Source organism: Lepisosteus oculatus, chromosome 3 (assembly GCF_040954835.1).
Source record: "Lepisosteus oculatus isolate fLepOcu1 chromosome 3, fLepOcu1.hap2, whole genome shotgun sequence".
In the NCBI taxonomy this organism is placed as follows: domain Eukaryota; kingdom Metazoa; phylum Chordata; class Actinopteri; order Semionotiformes; family Lepisosteidae; genus Lepisosteus; species Lepisosteus oculatus.
The window spans coordinates 13,892,376-13,912,363 of NC_090698.1; the positions used below are offsets into that span (position 1 = coordinate 13,892,376).

Below are 19,988 nucleotides of genomic sequence, written 5' to 3' on the forward strand. Positions count from 1 at the left end.
AAAACAACTGCCTGTAACTGTTTATATTACTCTACCTTGATAAAACCCAGGAATTTGTCTGTTCAATTCATGCTGGCAGAATTGCAACCGATTGAGCTTGTGTTTATTTTTCAAGAATGCAAAACATTCTGAAATGTCACATTGATTTTTTTCCAGGATAAATGTACTGTATAACGGCGTCTTAGGAGAAGTACACATCTAAGAAATGCATGGTGCCAATTTCACAGTTAATTCTTAGTAATGGAATTCCACTTGCAAACATGACATAACTGCGCCTATAAAAAGACAAGAGAAACGTCATAGATGTGTAAAGGTTTGAAGGAATGCATGGTCTAAATATAGTGTACACTTCCTTTGGTAACATACTGTATCAGCTTGTTTTCTGAACAAGAAAAGCACACACACAGCGCTGGTGCTTCTCTATCCTGAAAAGAAATTCTGTACAACAATTACAGACCAGCAAGAAAGGACCCTGTCAACAATGACTATAACCAAACAGTGTGAAGACTGGAGATATGTGGTTATCTGAAGTGTTGATACCAGGCCGGCTAACATAACGGTGAAATTTTACCAAAAATTTGCACAGTATGTCTCAAACCATGGACAGGTTTGACAAGTCCTGGTGTCTCTCCTCATCTGTCTAATCAGCCTTCAGAAACTTGGATTCCAAGTGGATGGAGTCTTTTGTCTTTGAAGACGTGATAGAGCTTTTGCTGTATCTCACTTGCCTCCCCCTCTGCACAGCTACAGTATGAACTGATACAGTAGGTCTTTTCCTCCCAGTCCCCACCTCCCTATACCAGCACGCTCTAAAGGCAAGCTAACAGCAAAAACACCTGGTGAATCCCACTGCTCAGCTCCTAAAATAGCACTGACATTTCTACACTTCAGTACCTTGCACAGGATCTGGTGCACAATCCACCATCTCCGCAGAGAGCTGATTCCCATGATCCATATCTTGTTTCTTTCTGTCTTGCGAGGCTGTTCCCAGAATCTTGAAATACGGAATCTTATGTCAACATAAAGATTAATTTTTGGTTGTGTGTGAGAGAGAGCAGGGATTTTTACCCATCTCAATTGGTATTTTAAAAATAGATTAACATTTTACAACTGCCTTAATCCGATTAAAAACTTTTTAGACCATTTTAAAGTCACAAGGACACCTGAATGGCAAAACACAACATGCTTTGTTTTGCATGATGGAATTCGTCAAAAAGAAGAACACATTGGATGTCATTTACTGGGCTTGTTTCACTATGCAACAAGGAGATACAACAGATCAGTCAATAGTGTAATAATTACAAGCAACACGATACAAAGCAGTGCTTCAAGACAAAAAGCAAAATTGGAAGCTTGGAAATCTTCTTATATGTAGTTTGTAAACAAACCCCAGCCTAGTATGGAGTTAACTGACCAAAGGCTTGTTGTACTGGACCAGTCTGTGTGAGGGGTCACTTTTCGCCAAGTACATGATGACCCAGCAGGAGCAGAAAAAGTATCGCTGCACCCTGTCAGGTGCAAGAATGGAGCAGAGTGTTGATCAAACCTGTCAAGCTTCAATTTATTCGGCACAGCGGCTCCCAAGGCAGAGGCAGTTCAAATTAGTAGAACTAAATGGCAGTCAGGCAACTCTCTCTGATACTTACCAGGACCGGCGCTGATTGGCCAAATGGTTTTTAAACAGCAGGAGTCAGTGTTAGGGGGTATATATAATGAAGAAAAAGAAGTGGCAGTTAGGTGGCCACTGTGGTTTACCCCATTCTCTCATATACAGTATTTATCCTGTCGGTACTAGAAAGCCTGGATTTAACTGACCTTACAGCAGGACCAGTCTGTGTGACAGGCCACATTTGTCAAAGAAGTTCATGACTTGTCACATGGGTACAAATTAATGCTGAAATCCTTCAGGCATGAACTTGGAAAAACTTGCGTTGCTCAAAAGAAGGCTCTTATGAGTTTATGGCTTAGTTATAATATGTTAACTCACATTTTACTTTGATAAACTGAATAACCTGAAGATCCCTTAATGTGGTAGGACCTACAATCATCAAAAACAAAGTCAAATATTCCATTAAACATTAGCTCCTTATAAAGAGTTTCTAAAGAAAGAGCCAGGTACTGACTAGGCCAAACTCCCAATTCTTAAATTATAAAATCCCTTTCAAGAAAGAGTCCCTGAGTAAATGACAAGCCCTTCCACATATAATATAACAGGAAAATAGAAACAGCCATCAGAACAACTGCTAACAAATAGAGGCCATTAAGCCCATCTAGCCCAAGCCAGGATCTTCAGTTGTGTAGACCTAAAAGCACTGAAATGCAAGGAAACTGTGGTGTTATTGAAACAGCAGCACAAAGAGTGTATAGCCCATGAATCCATGTATGATAAATACAGTAGTCCTCTTCCCAGTTAAAGATCTCTCACTTGTATAAATCATGATAAGAAACAAATTATCCAAACGTACCTGTCAGAAGAAGTTTATTTACTATATTTCCAGATACATCTTAATTCTACAAAATGTGACTGAAATACAATTTGGCCTAAGCATAACCAGATCCTTCCTTTCACATCTGGTTTAGACAAGACTTGCAGATTACGACATTAGTGAATAGAGCATTAACTATGTGGGATCAGCAAGCTTCTGCATGTCAAAGTAACCACAAAGCTCAAGACAGAGCCAGTGCTGTACACACCTCTGCAAATGCAAAATGAAGGCTGTCGTATGAATAGTCAATGAACATCAATCCACTGCTCCTTTCAGTGAAACCAGCTGAATCCTGTGCGCAGCCTCCAAACGAAAACTTAAAATGTGATAGAAAAAGGTCAAAACAGCAAGAACGATCAATGCCCTTTTTGCTGAAAATCCATCTTTGTTACATTACAGTGCCAGGCATAACACTAACATTGGGCGGAGCGGTGGCCCTGTGGCTAAGGATCTGCACCTGTGGTTGGAAGGTTGCCAGTTCAAATCCCGCAGTCGGCAGAGGAATCTTACTCCGTTGGGCCCCTGAGCAAGGCCCTTAACCCCAACTGCTTCAGGGGCGCTGTACAATGGCTGACCCTGTGCTCTGACCCCAAGCTTATCTCCCTATCTGTATGTCTATGTCTCATGGAGAGCAAGCTGGGGTATGTAAAAAGACAATTCCTAAGGCAAGAAATTGTATAGGAGCTAATAAAGTGATCTCATCCACTAACAGATCTGTTATTACCTCTTAAATGAGATATGTTCTGTTTGTGCATCCCATGCAGAAATTGTGCTATAGTACATAAAAAGGCAAGTCACCCATGAACAGGCCTGCTGGTAGTCCATCTTCTCTGAGTCCTGAAGCAGAGAGGCAGTTAAAACAGAATACTTATACCATGTGAGACCTGCACTCTGAAAATAAGGCTTCTCTATGTTAAGTCGTAAACTTGTGTTTTTCTGATTCTGGGAAACTGCTTAAGCAAATGTCCTGACTTTAAAGGCTTCTATTGCAAATTTAAAAAAGGTGTAATAAAATGCTGCTTAGGGCTGCTTAAAGCTCTCATTTTGAAACCAACAGCAACAGAAAGACTTCAACAATCAAATAACCTGGTGTTGGTTACTTCTTCAGTCCTCTCACAGCAAATATCTCTGATTGAAAAGTAAAACAAAAAACACTCAACTCTATGCCTGAAATGGAAGACACTAGTATTTGGATAACAGATAAAAACAAATATATTTTAACTTTTAACTCTCCTTTTGGGTTTGTTTTAATTACAGTAATTGGTTGAGTCCTGAGAGACGTGCAAGACAAACCACAGAAAGGGGTGCACAGACAGTGTCAAAGGGAAAAACAGATCACAATCGCTCAATATTGCCATTAAAAACCACAAGAGTAATCTGAGACAACAGATTATCTGTCATGTTTCAATTTAATTTCAGAAATGTTTGACACTTTTGCAGGGACATACCAGGTACACATTTAAAACTTCTCTTTTAAAGTTATTCATCAAGTTAATTCAGATATATGTGAATCCTGAATTGTGGAACTATGATTCCAAAAGAATCACAGCCATAAAGAAACATTGGTTTAGTCTCTACTTGTGAGATGGCATCTACAGTACCATCCTTTTACACTGATGAAGCAGAAAAGCCATAAACCATCACCTGATCACGTTTATCACAGTGAGGATTGCTACAACGAATAGCCCAGCCTGTCCACAGGGCAAGCAGAACCATTATTTACAACAACAATTAAGTTTAAATCCCACTCAAGAAAATGTGTTGAATGTCCATCAACCCCAACCCAACAGGGAGGAATGAAGAATATACAACAAGGTTATCGCAAAAATCCTATTCAAGTGCATTTGTTTTCACCTGGCATAATTATTCTTTTGGGAAAAGCTTAAACATTATATGTATTAAAGTATTATAGCCTGCACTGTCATATTTATATAACAGCCTTCTGTTGTTGTTCCCCACAATCTGCCATAATGCTAGTGATCCCTCCTCTGTCACTGCGCATCTGAGCACAGAGTCACAATAAGGCAGATACAGTGCCTTGCGAAAGTATTCGGCCCCCTTGAACTTTTCAACCTTTTGCCACATTTCAGGCTTCAAACATAAAGATATAAATTTTTTATTTTATGTGAAGAATCACCAACAAGTGGGACACAATTGTGAAGTGGAACGAAATCTATTGGATTTTTGAAACTTTTTTAACTAATAAAAAAATGAAAAGTGGGGCGTGCAAAATTATTCGGCCCCTTTACTTTCAGTGCAGCAAACTCACTCCAGAAGTTCAGCGAGGATCTCTAAATGATCCAATGTTGTCCTAAATGACTGATGGTGATAAATAGAATCCACCTGTGTGTAATCAAGTCTCTGTATAAATGCACCTGCTCTGTGATAGTCTCAAGGTTCTGTTGAAAGCGCAGAGAGCATCATGAAGACCAAGGAACACACCAGGCAGGTCCGTAATACTGTTGTGGAGAAGTTTAAAGCCGGATTTGGATACAAAAAGATTTCCCAAGCTTCAAACATCCCAAGGAGCACTGTGCAAGCGATCATCTTGAAATGGAAGGAGTATCAGACCACTGCAAATCTACCAAGACCTGGCCGTCCCTCTAAACTTTCAGCTCAGACAAGGAGAAGACTGATCAGAGATGCAGCCAAGAGGCCCATGATCACTCTGGATGAACTGCAGAGAACTACAGCTGAGGTGGGAGAGTCTGTCCATAGGACAACAATCAGTCTTACACTGCACAAATCTGGCCTTTATGGAAGAGTGGCAAGAAGAAAGCCATTTCTCAAAGATATCCATAAAAAGTCTCGTCTAAAGTTTGCCACAAGCCACCTGGGAGACACCCCAAACATGTGGAAGAAGGTGCTCTGGTCAGATGAAACCAAAATCGAACTTTTTGGCCACAATGCAAAACGATATGTTTGGCGTAAAAGCAACACAGCTCATCACCCTCAACACACCATCCCCACTGTCAAACATGGTGGTGGCAGCATCATGGTTTGGGCCTGCTTTTCTTCAGCAGGGACAGGGAAGATGGTTAAAATTGAGGGGAAGATGGATGCAGCCAAATACAGGACCATTCTGGATGAAAACCTGTTGGAGTCTGCAAAAGACCTGAAACTGGGACGGAGATTTATCTTCCAACAAGACAATGATCCCAAACATACAGCAAAATCTACAAAGGAATGGTTCACAAATAAACGTATCCAGGTGTTTGAATGGCCAAGTCAAAGTCCAGACCTGAATCCAATCGAGAATCTGTGGAAAGAGCTGAAAACTGCTGTTCACAAACGCTCTCCATCCAACCTCACTGAGTTCGAGCTGTTTTGCAAGGAAGAATGGGCAAGAATTTCAGTCTCTCGATGTGCAAAACTGATAGAGACATACCCCAAGCGACTTGAAGCTGTAATCACAGCAAAAGGTGGCTCTACAAAGTATTAACGCAAGGGGGCCGAATAATTTTGCACGCCCCACTTTTCATTTTTTTATTAGTTAAAAAAGTTTCAAAAATCCAATAGATTTCGTTCCACTTCACAATTGTGTCCCACTTGTTGGTGATTCTTCACATAAAATAAAAAATTTATATCTTTATGTTTGAAGCCTGAAATGTGGCAAAAGGTTGAAAAGTTCAAGGGGGCCGAATACTTTCGCAAGGCACTGTACTGTCTTCTGGTCTTCTTACTTGGATGGAGGTCTTGTGGAAAACAAAACGGCAGAAAAGCTTTAAAAAGGAAACGGCAGCATTAGAATCAAGTTGCAATGGTCTCTAAACAATTTAGCAGATTGCACAACCTCAAGAGAGCCAGGGACTGACTTTAGCGGCGAGACAGAGGCCGCACACTGGCTCAGGGAAAAGAAGGAAGCAACTCATTTTCACAAGAACAAACAGTTTGGAAGCCAACTCCCATCAATCCTGAAAGAAGGAGCAATCAGGAGATCCGTTTTGGATTTGCACAAGGACCCGCTTATCCGATATGACCCTAGCAAGACGGCTTGTCTTCATCTTCAAATTAATTTGCTGTAATTCACAGGAGCCTTTAAGGTTCTGCAGCTGCCTTCACGAGACACTGCACTGCCCCTGCACTGAACCCCAGTCTCGGACGGGCCCGACACGCAGCCAAGACCTGCAGGGGAACGGAGTCTGACGAACAAACTTTCGACAGGGAGCAACAAGAGCCCACATGAAGAACACACACGCTGGCATGCATGGTCTGAGCAAGACACAATTCTGTACAGATGAGTTTATACTGAACATTATGGAATGGGGAAAAGCTTTTACAGCTGTTGTTTGACTGAAACACAGGTTGTATTAAGTTTCTACAGGTTGTCACTATAGCCTGTTTCAGCTTCACCCTGCAGGTGTGCTCAATGCTGTATTTACAGCACACTGGGCAGATGTGAACTAGCACCTAGAAATTCTTTAAAGATAACCAACATTTTCACAACAAGACATGACCTGGTGGAGAATGGCTTCAGGGCAAAGGAAGACACAGTATTTCAGACAACAGCTCTAAAAACAGTGGTGTTTCGTAACAAACAAAAACAAAATATTTCCAATACAAAAATAGATTTTTAAAGAAATTAATTAACTCCACTTCATTTAATAATTCACAAAACAAATCTTACTCATAAATGTTTAATGAATAGTGTTTAATGCACAGGGGTCATGGGAAATAGGTTGAGTTCAACAATTGCACCACCTCATCTGATCCTAAACTCCTGAAATATGAAGCTCTGGAAAGAGTTTTTTTTTTAGGTCATCACAGGCCAACCTTGCTTTTAAAATTTGTGTTCCTGAAGAGGAAAGAGCATTAAATGGCACATTTCAGGAGAACAGGTTCTAACGAAAGCTACCCCTTTCTCACCATCTGTTTGGAAAATGATATAAATAACTTCCTTCAGCAGGAAAAGCTTTTATCTGTTTTTGTTAAGGGTTGGTGTTGTTCCCAGATAAACGCTAGTCACAACAGAAAACTATCACTCAGTGTCAAAAGGGTTTGTTTTTTAAGATAAAGACACTTACCAACATGCATAACTACCACTTGAAATACCCAATATTTTATACTGTGACAACTTTCATTTTAACACAGTAAAGCAAACAAGACTGATACAAATAATCTAGGTTTGGGAGGGGAAAAAGCAGGCCCAAAAGTCTGATGCTTTTCTTCAGTAATAGCAGTCACAAATTTTATTTTCTCTTTGGATCAGGTTAACTCAACAGATATCATAGTATAATTTTTTTAATTCATTTTAACTATTCAACAGATAATATTTCCATAAAACAGAAAAGACAAAAACAATGTAAAACATATCTAGTCACTTTCAGACATAAGGCTTGGGTCTAAAATGTGGATCAACATTAACAACAGTGATTCTCTTGGTGATCCTTAGCCTTTTATCCCAGACTCTCTCCTCTTCCTCAAGGGAACACTCTGGACCAATTATGCACATGCCATTTTCTTTTGATTGGCCAAGAAAATAAGCTGTGTCCCAGAGCCCTGTATCAGTTAGTCATCTTTTTTTTCCCCAGAATTAATAAACACTCAAAGTTGTACTGAATGCTCTGCTTGTGGTTCCCATCCCTGTATCTTGTAACCAGTCTGTGCAGATGAGCTCTTCATCCACATCACCAAATCACCACAACAATGCATGAGCCTAACATCAAAGAACTGGCTTTAAAGTGGACTGTAAAAATATTTTCTTTCTACCAGAGCAGGAAGAAGCAGCTCTGAAAAATAAGCTGATGGAAGTGCTCGGCCAAAGGTTCACATAACGCTGGGTCACCTCTGCTACTCTGTCCTGTATCTCAGCAATACATTCTGCCAAACAAGATTAAACAAACAGTTTCCAATAATACATCTGGAACATCAAAGGTGATGCCAAGATAACTTTTAAAGGCTCTATAAATAACACCTAAAGCTGTATTCTCTTCATCCAGTCTTATCAGTCTGATACACAATCATCTGATGGCTGACCAGCACTGAGCCAATCCAGGCCATGAGTTAGTGCACGGATTACATCCTGTTCAGCTGTGCTGAATCAGTCGAACAGTGATGCCTTCAGAAATGCATGTTCATTTGCCTGGAAAATCTAAACAACAGTCAGTTAAACTGCTGCATTATCTACACCACAGGGAACATGGGAAAACATTTAACTGTCCTGTACACGATGTGTTAAAATATGCATTACAGTATGTCCTTGGACAATGATATTAAGAAGGCTCCAGCACATCATAATTTAATCACAAAAATGCAGTTTTATTGGCATACAAAATATAGGTTCTTCAAGGCTGACAGTAAAAAGTAACAGATACAAAATAGGTTCAAAGGTCACCAACAAAACACAGACTGAAACGGACAAAATGAAGCAATGCAGGCACGGCGGTTAAGTGTTGCTAATGTTACTGAGAGTCTTGTTTATTTTTGGCCTAAGTCTACAAGAGTCTTCAGTTGGATTTTAAGAAGCAGAAGGTCTTCCTTTAAGGATTCTAAAATGGTTAGAAGACTGAAGCTGTGAATTAGAAATGCTAACCCCCTCCTCACATTCATTTTCTGTTTGGTCTGAAGTTTTTGGCCTGGTCAGAGGTGTATGGTACAGGCATACATATAGATATGGATATATCTATAACATATTGAGCTGGATATGGACATGTTTACTGTGAGCGTGTTGCAAAAGCCCTGATTATTCTTCCTGATGTCCCTCAGCTGTCCTATTTGTTATGTGCATTTGTTATGCACACCACCCAGAAACATCACTGAACCCATCCCAGGTTTAGCTTCAAGCTTATCTTACATATCAAGCACTGCTGTGAGAAATTAATAGCAAAGATCTTCAGATCACAGTCTTAAATATATTCTAACATCCGTAGAAAATTCTAAACTTTTAATTTCAACTTGGTAGAACACCACCCAATAAAATTGCAAAATAATTTGTTAATGGGCCAATAATGGCTTCCAGACTTTTTGCGAGTGTGACTGAATGTGAACTCCCTGCCACATTCTTGCTATAATTCAAGACTGCAGCACCTCCCAAAACACATTCACAGGCTCCACAAGCCTGGTGCCTGTGCTGTTGTGGAAAAGGGCCACGAAGGTCAGGATACAGCTCATTAGCTTCTTTTTCACTTATTTTCTGAAGCCAAGCTCATTACACAGGTACATAAAAAATGCAAACAACTGCACTGTCCATTGCATTTACAGGTATGTGTAGGTGGGTCAGCCACTCTAGCATGGCAATCAGCAACAAAAAATTTTTTCCTCACAAGTACAGTGCAGAATGACATTGGGATCAATATCTGCCCCATGAAGCCAGTTCATCGGGGGAGCCCCAGAATATAAACTTATACTGTAAAACCACAAAGGTTTGCATACTGTAAAGGTTTGTACAAACGGTGATGCTGAATGCCCCTGAATACAGTGCTGAAATCAGTCTCACAGTCTGCCCTTCAAATGACTTGGAGACAATGCAAGAAAAATGCCATTACTGGTATTTGTAGTTCAGATGAAATGCCATTAATCTTTCTATTGCTTTCACCCAGAAACAAACAAAACTCTCAATTTCAGATGACAACAAAGATAAAGAGTTATTTACTGAACATTTGTATCATTATTCGATTTATGCAGGGAATCCCAAGAGATCATCAACACAACACTATTTTTTTTAATTAGCCATATTTTCTTATGCTCCCCACTGATCCTAGCTCTCAACCCTCATTTCAAAGGGAACAATTTTTTCTCATCCAATTCGTCCCTTTAAAAAATTCCCTAAATCACACAGGTTCAAGCAGCTGGACCAATTCATTTTAAAGCGTTCAGAAAAACAGTAACGTTTTTGCCAACAAGAGCAGAAGCCATCTAGGTTCTCAGATAAATGTGTATTTCCCACATTTTATCCGAGTACTGGCCCCTCACCGTGCTGTCAGGACAGAGCAGGGACCCAAAGGGAGCCTCTGGGACCTGTACTGTACTGTGAAGGCTTTCACAAAACCGCACAGCACCTGAGCTCAGATATCACATTACAGAAAAGTGAAGAAACTCTCCGGAGAACCAGCTGAAGAAGCATCACAAGAACTCAACCCCAGGTGCGCATATCTCTGGCAGTTTCAACGCTGGCAGTGTCAAACACCTGTCTCGGCTTCACTGCCCCTTGCTGGAGCTCCTGCTTACCCTGGAGATGGTCAGCGGCATGTTGAAGTCTTTGCCCCCCTGCAGTCTGAAGCCCCACGGCGCTGGGCCAGCCAAGGACACACTGTAGGTGGTGCTCATGATTGCTGCACGGCGCGCTCTCCTTTCCCAGATCCAAAACCCCGCTTCCTGTAAAGAAGAAGACCGCTTTACTACTGTGACTCAATCCACTTTCGCCTCCTTCTCTTTTCCGCTCTCAGGTGCCTGTTTTGGCCTGAACAATGACGGAGGCATGCAGAGACACAACCGCAACAGCTCCCCAGCCCCCAGGCAGACACACCTCTCTGCCCAGCACGCTCACCGGATCCCAGCGGGACTGTTTTCTAAAATAACAGCTTACTGGAGAACCATACACATTCTGTTGCATTGTTTTATGGACATAGTGGGCATGCGAGTTAAGAATTCATACAGTTTTATTTCACTGCTTCCTCTGAAACTGCTGCTATACTTCTACTATTACAGTACATTCGCAAATGACTATAATGGAAACTACTAGAAAACCCAGCAAACGTGTTACTCCTTCAGCACCAAACAGCATAGCACATTTTCTAAACAAATTTCAAACACAACTTGATTCAATTGGCTACTTTAAGACAGATAATGTCTGAGATGTAGAACCAGTCATGCCCTACAGAATGAAGTCATGAAGTCATCCCATCTCTCCTTGTCTTCATATGCAGGCAGCCTAACCAATTTAAAACATGTCCAAAGCTGATTTTAAATCCAAATCGGAGTCAAGCAAAGCTAAAAACTTTTACCTTTAAAGTCCAATCCCTTAACAGCTGGCTAATTGGTTTGTCCACAGCCCACAATTCCCCTGTGATCACAGAGACAGCAGTGTCAGCTGAACAGAGTGCTCTCGCTATTTATACGGCTGACCAAGCCATAAGCTTACACTGGTATTTCAGGAATTGACTACGAGCGAGTGTGCCGGATTTAAGGTGGAACCCAGCACAAAACAAAAGACACCAGTGTAAACATTCCCAATGCAGAGATTAAAGGCTCAAGCTGGTTTTCCACACAGGCAGTTCACTAAAACTGGAGGATTCTGTTTGCTCTCGAATTACTAGGCCCTCTTCCAGGCCAATATAGTCTTCAGACTGCAATACAGCAGTCAAAAATGGAAAGCAAAGATGATCAACCATCACTGGGGATTCAGACATACTGCTTTTGTGAATTTCACAGCAGGAGCAGCACAAAACAGCGTGGCATTGTTTGTTTTCACTGTTCTGTGAGCAATTCAAACCCCACTCACACCTACTGTATCTGAAACTGAGTTACAATGAGTTTAAGACTTTCCTTTAAATATTACTACATACTTTTAGAATAGCAAGGCCTAAAACTGAATTATTCCAATTAAGTTTTATTATGCACTGTTTTATTAAAACATGAATATTACCAAGGTTTAATATCTAAAGGGAGGAGAAACACAATAACATCTATATTAACATAACATTAATATAAAAGGATCAAGAACATTAACTATTTTTATAACTAATAAAAAATAGGCAAGTATACTTAAATAACTGTGCTTGAAACAATGAAGACATGAGATGCACATGATAAATAACATCTCTGAGGTACAAAGATATCATCTGGAACGTTATTTATGCATCAAAGTCTGATTTACTGTATGTTGTAAGACAAAAAGAAAAAAATATTACTTTGGCAAATATTTAGATCTAAAATTACACAAAATCATATCCAGCAGTCATATCCAGCATTGTGGATAAACCAGCAGTCACAGATAAATAGTGTGATATAATGTGACATGCAAGTGTAAAATTGAGCATTGCATTTCTCAGTGACTAAGCTCAAGACCAGATGGCCACAGAGAAGTGCTGGGTTCGAAGGATGTGGTAAAAGGTGATTCAAGACGCTAAACAGAACAAGAGCCGCTGAAGGGCAATACGGTGAACTTAGTAGTAGATGCCTGGCTCAAGCCTCATCTCCCCACCTCAAGCTCCATCACAGACATCCCAGGTACTGACTCATTCTGTGTCACCTTGAAAAAATAACTTAGCCTCTTCACATGCTGTGTTTTGGCTGACATAAAAAGGGCGCAAGGGCCTCCTCACAGAGACACAGAATTGGAAGAGGGCGACTAGGGTGCATGAGGAGGTACCTGGTCTGTCATGGGTACCCTGCATCAGAATCACTGTATGAACAGAGAATAAGATCTTCAAGGACAAAATCCTACAGCTTCAAAAATTGAACAGCTTGAGATAATTCCAAACTGGAGTTTATTAATCTTTATTTTTACTGGACATGTCTGTTTCAAAATACATTTTTGTTTTACATTTCATCAAGACATGCACTAGATGCCAAATACAGATTTCCAACCCAAGAAATGGGTAGGAGGGCTACACTGAAAATGGTCCAACTTTGTTGAAACAAAGGTAGGTTTGCTCCAGTGATGCTAGCAGCCAATTAAAAGAATGATACTTTGGGCAAATCATTCAACAACCCTCCAGCTATGTTATTGCATTGACACAATATAGGCCAATTGACTGTTTCTTATTCTCATAGTGCATGGTCTGTATGAGGTCAGACTCATAATACTTTAATTTTCTAGGTGGGTCAGGGCTGGCTGGTTAATCAGACAGGTCTTGTGGTTTGTGTGGAAACAACAGACCTTGTTTGTGTAATGTGCTCTGTGCTCTGCTCATTGTGTCCAAGGCTTGGTTTGAAGGTTTCAAGGATGTCTCCTGCTTCTGGGAGCAGGGATGGGGAGGCACTCCAGTCAGGCGATTACTCTGGCTAAGCTGTCAGAGGCGCCAGTGAAAGCTGGAAACTTTACATTTCTGGGGAGGGAGGGGCAATAGAACAGCCAGATGAGCTGCTGGCATGTTGGGAGATGTTTCGAAACCTTCCATTGGTAAATTGTACCTCAAATTACATTCAAGTCCTGCACTGCCATTCCAGCAAGATCATTCTTGTGCCTGACAATGCCTGGGGAAGGTTTGGAAAAACAAAAGATTTCTCTTTTCCAGTTTCCCATCCCAGGTTCCCGAGTAAATTCCAGCTGAACATCCAGATATTTGCTTAGAAGTGTAAACATAGTGGCAGAACTCCACCACCATACAGTCAGGGTTATAGTAGTAATTCAAGCAGATTGAAGCAAATATTAAAGCCTTTTTTTAGTTAAAACATCTCTTAAACATATTAAATTGTTTGATTTTTCCACAAATTCTTTTCCAGCATTCACAATTTCTGGAAGAACTACATTCTTATGCTGAAGAAGTACAACTTGCTGCTCTAATGTTCTTAACATAACGGTAGTCTTGAACAGGAAAACCAGCACACTGCAGGTCAGACATCAATCAATGACAGTATGTAGTAGGAGCTCATTTATTCTTCTAGCTGATGTCTTTATATAACCAATTAACCACAGAAAAACAACATTACAAAAAAACTAAATTCAGAGACAAAGAAATAAGATAATAAAATTAACATGAATCAGAAAAATTGCAATACTGAGGTGTAATATAGGTTCTGAAAGCAAAGGCAATAAAAACAAAAATAAACCACTGCTGTGTGCCAGATGAACCTGCAGAACATTTTTTTTTCCAGAGATACATGTTCTTGTGATGCAGTTGATGTTTATCTATGTGAGAAAAAGATAGGCTGCTGGACAAAACACATCCTCAAAAGACAAATATTGTGCACTGCTCAGATACTGCCTCCTGTAGCCTACAGATACCTTGCTTTCAGGAGAAAGCTGAAAAAAATCTTCATTCATCTTCGAGCTAAGAAGCTGAGTCAGGAAGATATTGGACAGATAAATACAATACACAGAAATGAGTGTAGGAAAAATCTTCCATGGAATATGAGGATTCTGTCCTGACTGTCCTATGGCATTGTGAAACACCTAAAGCAGGAGCCACAGAAACAGCAGACCTGGATGCTTTGACAATAGTCCTTTTCACCTGGCACGGTCACAGAGCAGTCAGACACACCAAAAAGATAAGGGTGTATAAGAGAATGGACATAACCAAAGCATAAAATGTCTGTGTCATGAACCTTTAAATTAAAGAAATGTCCAGCAAATGCAAATTCCATGTGCATTAACTATGGTTTATTTTGGGCTTCTCCGAATTGATAACCTGCCTGCATCCTGTCATGGAAAAGGTTCATTGTATCTTTCAACGAAAGACCAGAATAGAAACTTTTCACACACTGGAAAAGCTGGGTCATTACATAACATGCCGCACTCCTGCTTGATCTGATCACAGACTGCTGGAAGTCACTAACACTGCACATCCAGTACAATGCAATCATTGCTTAGATTCTACTCACAAAAACAGGTGAAAGAGACTGACTGGAAGAGGGTCTCTGCATTGAGGTCTCCTGCATTATCTGTTAGCTTGTTCCCATTATATAATCAAGATAAAATTACTATTCTAAAAAACAGTTTTATGAATAGGATGAATGACAACAGCTGAAAACACATACTGTACATGAAGAATTTCTCCTAGCAAAGTGAACCACCTCCCACAGAGTACCAATTCATCTACAATTTCTACCACCTAATTTTCACATTTTTAAGATAATCAGGATTCGCCAATTCTTGTTTTTACAATCAGTTGATTAAGACTCAGCTTTCCACAAGCGACTCCTGTGCAGCACAAGAATTACAAAAATCTCCAACACGTCCACTGGTCGGAGTCTTTTGGGACACACTGCATGTGCATGTTGACAGGGCTCCACATGATCCAGTGATGTCCAATGTCATGATGCTGGAACACAGCTTGGGCTGAGTCTCTCAAGCTCATTGGGTTCTGTTTTAGTCACATATCCAGAACTGGTCAACCACACCCCTCCCCCTGCCCCCACCTACAAAATGGGACACACAACCTGTCCTGCACTGGTTGAGACCCTTCAAGGCTGTCGGGCTTCAGCTGTATGAGCTAATCACCTCATTGCTATGCTGTGCCTCTCCCAGAAAATACTCTTCAGATAATCCAATAACTGTGCGAAGCTGAGTTTTTTGTTATATCACCTGGAACAATGTTATGTCAAACAAAAGCAGCCGTTCCATGACACAACAGGTGAGCCTGTCTCACATTTCAATGAACCTGGTCACCTGGGATGGTTCTTGATAGGAAAGCCCTGTCATACAGCACCTCAAGGGCACCTCAAGGGCTTCAATAGCTCAGAAGGTACATAGATAAAGTTACAGTATAAACCGATCCAGCAATAGTTCCAATGTGAAAAACAGTAAGCTTTCAGAAACAAATTCCTTGGTGATTTTGACAGAAAATGACTGACATTTGCTTGCATCCAGAAGTTAAGGGGAGAGATGTTTTATTGTTGAAATTGTGTACTTAAATCAGATTTATTTTTATGCAAAACATATAAAGACACCATAATTTTAGGTCCTTCAAATACTGTAATCGTTAACAATCATGGAATATTGCAGCTGGAGGCTTACAGTATAGCCCATTTTAAGTCTGGAACTGCTGATCAAGTGAATCTGCAGCTGGAAAAGTATATCCACCCCATAAAAACAGATTGATAAGCTGTTGGTGTATTAAACTGACCTTTGGTCTGGCACTGGAACACACAGTAGGTGTTTTATAATCTAAATCTAGACTCACTTTCCAGAAAGGGCACTTGAAAATGAAATATTGTCTCTTAAAAGACACTGAATAATCTCCGAGAGATTCTGAATCTGAGAGATTCTGAATCTCTGAGAATAAGTCTGAAATATCTTCACCCATTAACCAGATGGTCATCATTAAATAATAATAATTATTATAATAATTTCTTACACTTATATGGCGCTTTTCTGGACACTCCACACAAAGCACAATGTGCAGCATCCACCTGGGTGATGTGAAGGCAGCCGTAGTGCGCCAGAACACTCACCACACATCAGCTATCAGTGGGGAGGAGAGCAGAGTAATTAAGTCAATTCATAGAGGGGGATTATTAGGAGGCCATGACTGGTAAGGGCCAATGGGGAATTTTGGCCAGGTTACACCCCTACTCTTTTCGAGAAACGTCCTGGGACGTCCTCATCCAAAGGAAGGCGCCTGTTTACAGTATAGTGTCCCCGTCACTATACTGGGGCATTAGGACCCACATGGACCGCAGGGTGAGCACCCCCTGCTGGGTACTAAATGGGTACTACAGTAATATATTGCATAATGTACATTCAAAAAGAAAGATTTTTTACCAATCTAGACAATCTAAATGAAATTGTGTCTTTCCATGGAGAGGAATCAACCATTGTGAAGTGGCCAGTAAACTATAGAGATCTTTAAGCCTTTTACTGTATAAAAAGTTTCAATTGAACAACTACCCAGGAATCTAGAACTAAATAAACTGGAGATAAAAGTGTCATTTCCATTTACCTCTGTGGTACTGTACCTGACTGCACATAGTAGGTCAACCGAGGGTAATAGCTGTTGGTAATTAGATCAGTGTTTCTGATTAAACATGACGATTATAGTTAAGACAAGGTGGAAATATTTTAGGTTATGTTTCTGTTACACTAACCTTAAAAATATGAACAATGGAAAAACACTCCTTTGTTTTAAGAAGAAGGTGCTCACTACTCTGTAATTGCAAGGCAGAAATCATCTGTAGGACAGGATTTGTAGTTATGCAGTTATTTGCTTAAGCTCCCTCAAGGAAAATGGCCCTTGTCCAACAAACACAACACAAACTCTGGGGTTAACCACCACATCAGACATAATGACATCAGTCTGTGTGTTTGAGACCCTCAAGATTTTACAGCAAATAACTCCAGGAATCTGTCCTAGGATTCTCACGGGACTTTCAGTCCTTATATCTAAACCTCCATAAATACCTCTATACTTCAGCTTTTATATACTGTTACAGCTTTAGGTGACTGAGAATTGTTTCCTAGCTTTTAGATAAAGTTTGTGACATGTGGCAGAGTAAACACTTCTGGCTTCAAAGCACAGCAAGACAGAAACACAAAATGTAAGATCACATTAAGAGCACAGAGGCAGAAACAAGAAGGATAGGAGTGAATAGAGAGAAAAGGTGTTGGAACATGAAGCTTGCGCCAGGCAAGAGCCCCTACTCCATGATCATCCAAACAAAACCTGACTGGAGCGAAGAATTTGAACCTTGCCTTTCTGTGTTTTTAGGGAACTTTGGTTTCCTGGGTAAAAGATACCCGAGTCAGAAATCTCTTTCCTGCTTGGGGTGCATTTTTAGAATAGGGAGATAGGCTCCCATTTATTTTGTGGCATTCGGGGTGCAGAGGGAGAGATTTAAGTACAGATTGCACTGCATTTATTTAGAGGTCAGCTTATCTCTTATTTGGCCTCTGTAAGTATTATTTAAGAGTTTCATACTTAGTAGAAGTCTGGGGGGTTTTCTGGGTGATTAGGATTTTAGGCATCTGAAACGCCTGGTCTGTAAATACTATAGATAGAGTAACTTGTGTGTTGTATATTTTATTGTGTGTAGTGTACTTTGTGTCTTGTCAATGTTAATAAACATTTACTTACCAAGTGTCTATGTTATTACTCTTTTCACCAAAGCTGTGCCAGAGAACAAAGAATTCACGTACCTCTAATTATACCAGCTGCTTGGGAATATTATAGAGAAATCACTTACACACACAAGTTGGGGGTTATGAATAATTTTTATACTTATTGATTAAACCGCTCTGTCAATAACTGATTTGTACTATTTTTGTAACCCCCCATCTGTAACAATACCTTTTCATTCTGCAAACACTATGCTCAAGATTATAGTTAATAAAACATTTTTGATATGCAAATACATCCATTTGAAAGTCCATGACAATATATACACTAATGTGATACAAACACTTAAGAGACGTCATTATACTGAATATTCCAGAAATTCTGCTCGGAGATTACAGTCAACGGAGGCCAGAGCCGAGGTGATGCCTTCTGAGTTTGCTATTGTCTCCCAAATCAGTCAGATCAGAAGTCACTGAATTGAGATGTGCTGCATTAATAGTATTTTTTCGTTGAAAGGTTGCCATTCAACATTCTAGCAAAAGTTATTTGTTGCATTATAACACAATGAAATAAAACAGAACTTCCAGGTGGCTTTTTCTAGCATCTTGTGCTTTGCAAGCCGTTCCCCCCAGGGATTTTTTAAATAAACCTTCTTTTTCTCAGTTTTAAGGTAATAAATATTATTTTGCTTTCCTGTGGTTTACCTTAAGCTAGTTGTGACAGTCATTATCACAATGCAAAGGAGATTTGACAGCTATTTAAGAGGACCACAAGAGTGTTTGACTAATTCCTCAAGGGAAATGATGCAGACAGACGACTGTGTCAGAAAGTCCAGACATGTCTGCTGAAGACAGTAAATCTCTCAGTGACTGAAATCAACCGACTAAATAACTGAAACAACTGTCTCATGTCTCACTAACCAGGAATGAGGTCCAGAAAAGTCAGAAAGTTCAAAGCTAAAAGTTAATGACAAGGTTAGTAACATTAATCTGGGCTTATATGTTTAAAAGTGAGAGGGCTGCTGGGGGTCTTCCTGCAAGTTTCGTCATGGCTGAAGAGCAGAATATTAACGAGCTCTGAACTATAAGGAATCTTGAAGGCCCCTGCTCTACTGTATGTAAATTTCTTCTGAAGCCTCCAGGAAACAATGTGCGACACAAAGTAGAAATTGTTTCTACTACTAAAAAGTAACTAAAACTCAGAATGTTTCAGAACAGTGAATCCATCATTATTAAATAATGAGTTTCATTCTGCTTTTCAGGGTTACGCATGCGCTGCTTTAGCAGATCAGACAGCATATGCTAGATTGTGAAACATATTAAATGTGAATTGAAAAGAGACAATATTAAACCAGAGTCAGGGGCTCGCCAGTGGCTCGGCAGGGATAAGCACACATTCTGACACCGAGTTCAAACCTGATTCATGCCTTTAGCTTTCTGCAACTGTGATTCCCAAACTGCCACTATGCAGGTAGATTATGATTAAGTGATGTCTTGTCGCGATTAAATGCTCCTCTCCAGATCCTCACAGTTGGGCCTTCTCATCGATCCCCACTGATCTTGGCAAGGAGTCGTGATCTAGTCTCCCAGGTGTGTCCAGGTTAGAAAAGTCTAACGAGAACCCCAGACAGCAAGCAACAGTATGTTGATTTAGCCCAGCCTCACAGCGACATTACAAAGATGTTGTTCTATTGACAAAGGGGCCATAAGATTCCTTTCTCCATTTTTCTTTCTTGATTTTCACCAAGTTTGACATTAAACCAATCAGTGATTATGCAAGTCACTTGAGTGTTTCATTGGTAAGTCATGAATGATCAATTATTAAAACAAATCCCCAAAACAATTAA

The 19,988-nt window shown here is 40.2% G+C and overlaps 1 protein-coding gene across 11 annotated transcripts in view; it reads right to left on the bottom strand.

Annotated features, from left to right (window-relative positions):
- The window catches only part of pdlim5a (PDZ and LIM domain 5a), a 128,502-nt gene that overhangs the window by 100,844 nt on the left and 7,670 nt on the right, over positions 1–19,988 (bottom strand). For 9 of the 11 annotated variants that reach the window (XM_069186899.1, XM_069186897.1, XM_069186901.1 and 6 more), the window contains exons 1-2: positions 11,429–11,535; positions 10,653–10,799 (exon numbers count right to left, since the gene is read on the bottom strand). In XM_069186899.1, the coding sequence (XP_069043000.1) occupies positions 10,653–10,751 (99 nt within the window). In that variant the 5' untranslated portion in view covers positions 10,752–10,799; positions 11,429–11,535. Of the gene's footprint in view, positions 1–10,652; positions 10,800–11,428; positions 11,536–19,988 lie in introns of those variants that run through there. The other 2 variants (XM_069186904.1, XM_069186894.1) reach the window with 1 other exon arrangement.